This window comes from Echinops telfairi, unplaced genomic scaffold, assembly GCF_000313985.2.
Source record: "Echinops telfairi isolate 266 unplaced genomic scaffold, ASM31398v2 ScPeMD7_7416;HRSCAF=8454, whole genome shotgun sequence".
NCBI classification, from domain to species: Eukaryota; Metazoa; Chordata; class Mammalia; order Afrosoricida; family Tenrecidae; genus Echinops; species Echinops telfairi.
Window position 1 is genome coordinate 3,058,171 of NW_022111316.1, and position 1,328 is coordinate 3,059,498.

The 1,328-nt window shown below is 40.3% G+C and overlaps 1 protein-coding gene across 1 annotated transcript; it reads left to right on the forward strand.

Annotated features, from left to right (window-relative positions):
• Positions 1–271: 271 nt before the first annotated feature.
• On the forward strand, positions 272–1,213 carry LOC101660003 (olfactory receptor 1440-like). The gene has a single exon (XM_004715000.2). The coding sequence runs from the start codon at positions 272–274 to the stop codon at positions 1,211–1,213; it is 942 nt and encodes a 313-aa protein (XP_004715057.2).
• Positions 1,214–1,328: the final 115 nt, after the last annotated feature.

The following is a 1,328-nucleotide window of genomic DNA, read 5'->3' on the forward strand; positions in this document are numbered from 1 at the left end:
CCAACTCCATAGATAGTAATTCCAACAACAGCAAATATATAATATCATTTCTAAAAGCAATGAAAGTCGAGCACTACACTGAAGTGAATATTCTTGTCTACTTGTAGGTTCTAATTTATTTTTTTCCAAAAATATAAGAAATAAACATATGCAGGAAGCTTCTTTATTCTCTTTTAGGCTGGAGGAATGAGTAATGGTGAAATGTTCTATTCCTTTTCAAAAGCCTGAGAATACTGAGGTAACAAACGATCCTATAGATCTCAGGCGCGTCATGGCAATGGCTGAAGGAAGAAACAGAACTACCGTTACCAAGTTCATCCTCTTGGGATTCTCTGAATTTCCAAAGCTCACAGTCGTCCTCTTTACAACATTCCTAGGCATCTACCTTATGACAGTTTTCTGGAACCTGGGTCTCAGCATCTTGATCAAGATAGATTCTCATTTGCATACACCCATGTATTACTTCCTCAGTAAACTTGCCTTTGTAGACATATGCTATGTGTCCTGCACGACTCCCAAGATGCTTTCAGACTTCTTCCAGGAGCCGAAATCCATCTCCTTTGTGGGGTGTGCTGTGCAGTACTTCTTCGCCTCTAGCTTTGGTCTGATTGAAAGCTGTCTTCTAGTGTCCATGGCTTATGATCGATATGCTGCCATTTGTAACCCTCTCCTTTACACAGCCATCATGTCCCCGACACTCTGTCTACAGCTGTTGATTGGATCCACCGTAACTGGATCTTTGGGCTCATTAACCCAGCTGTGTGGCTTACTTCAGCTTCATTTCTGTGGGCCAAATATCATTAACCATTTCTTCTGTGACTTGCCGCAACTAGTGAACTTATCTTGTTCTGATACCTTTTATTTTGAGGTTTTATTTGCTATGCTAACAGTGATCTATGGACTGGCCTCTGTCCTGGTTATCATGATATCCTATGGTTATATTGTTGCCACCATTCTGAAGATGAGTTCGGCTGAAGGCAGGTCCAAGGCTTTCAACACCTGTGCTTCTCACTTGACAGCAGTGAGTCTTTTCTATGGCTCAGGCTCCTTTGTGTATTTATGTCCCAATTCTGATGATTCTCTTAGCCAAGGCAAGCTGGCTTCTGTTGTGTACACTATAGTGATTCCCATGCTAAACCCATTGATCTATAGTCTGAGAAATAAGGAAATGAAAGATGCCCTAATCAGATGTAAGAGAAGGATTTTCTCCTGACAATATTATGCAAAGTTTGCACATTTTATTCCAAAGTAAGTGATAAGCAGCATGAATCTGGGGTCTTAAAAATATCTAGTTTAATACCTTTGTGAGGTTGGTAAAAATATTTGCT

Excerpts from the sequence above, each read along its gene's own strand:
- LOC101660003 (XM_004715000.2), top strand. The coding sequence starts at position 272 with ATGGCAATGGCTGAAGGAAGAAACAGAACTACCGTTACCAAGTTCATC.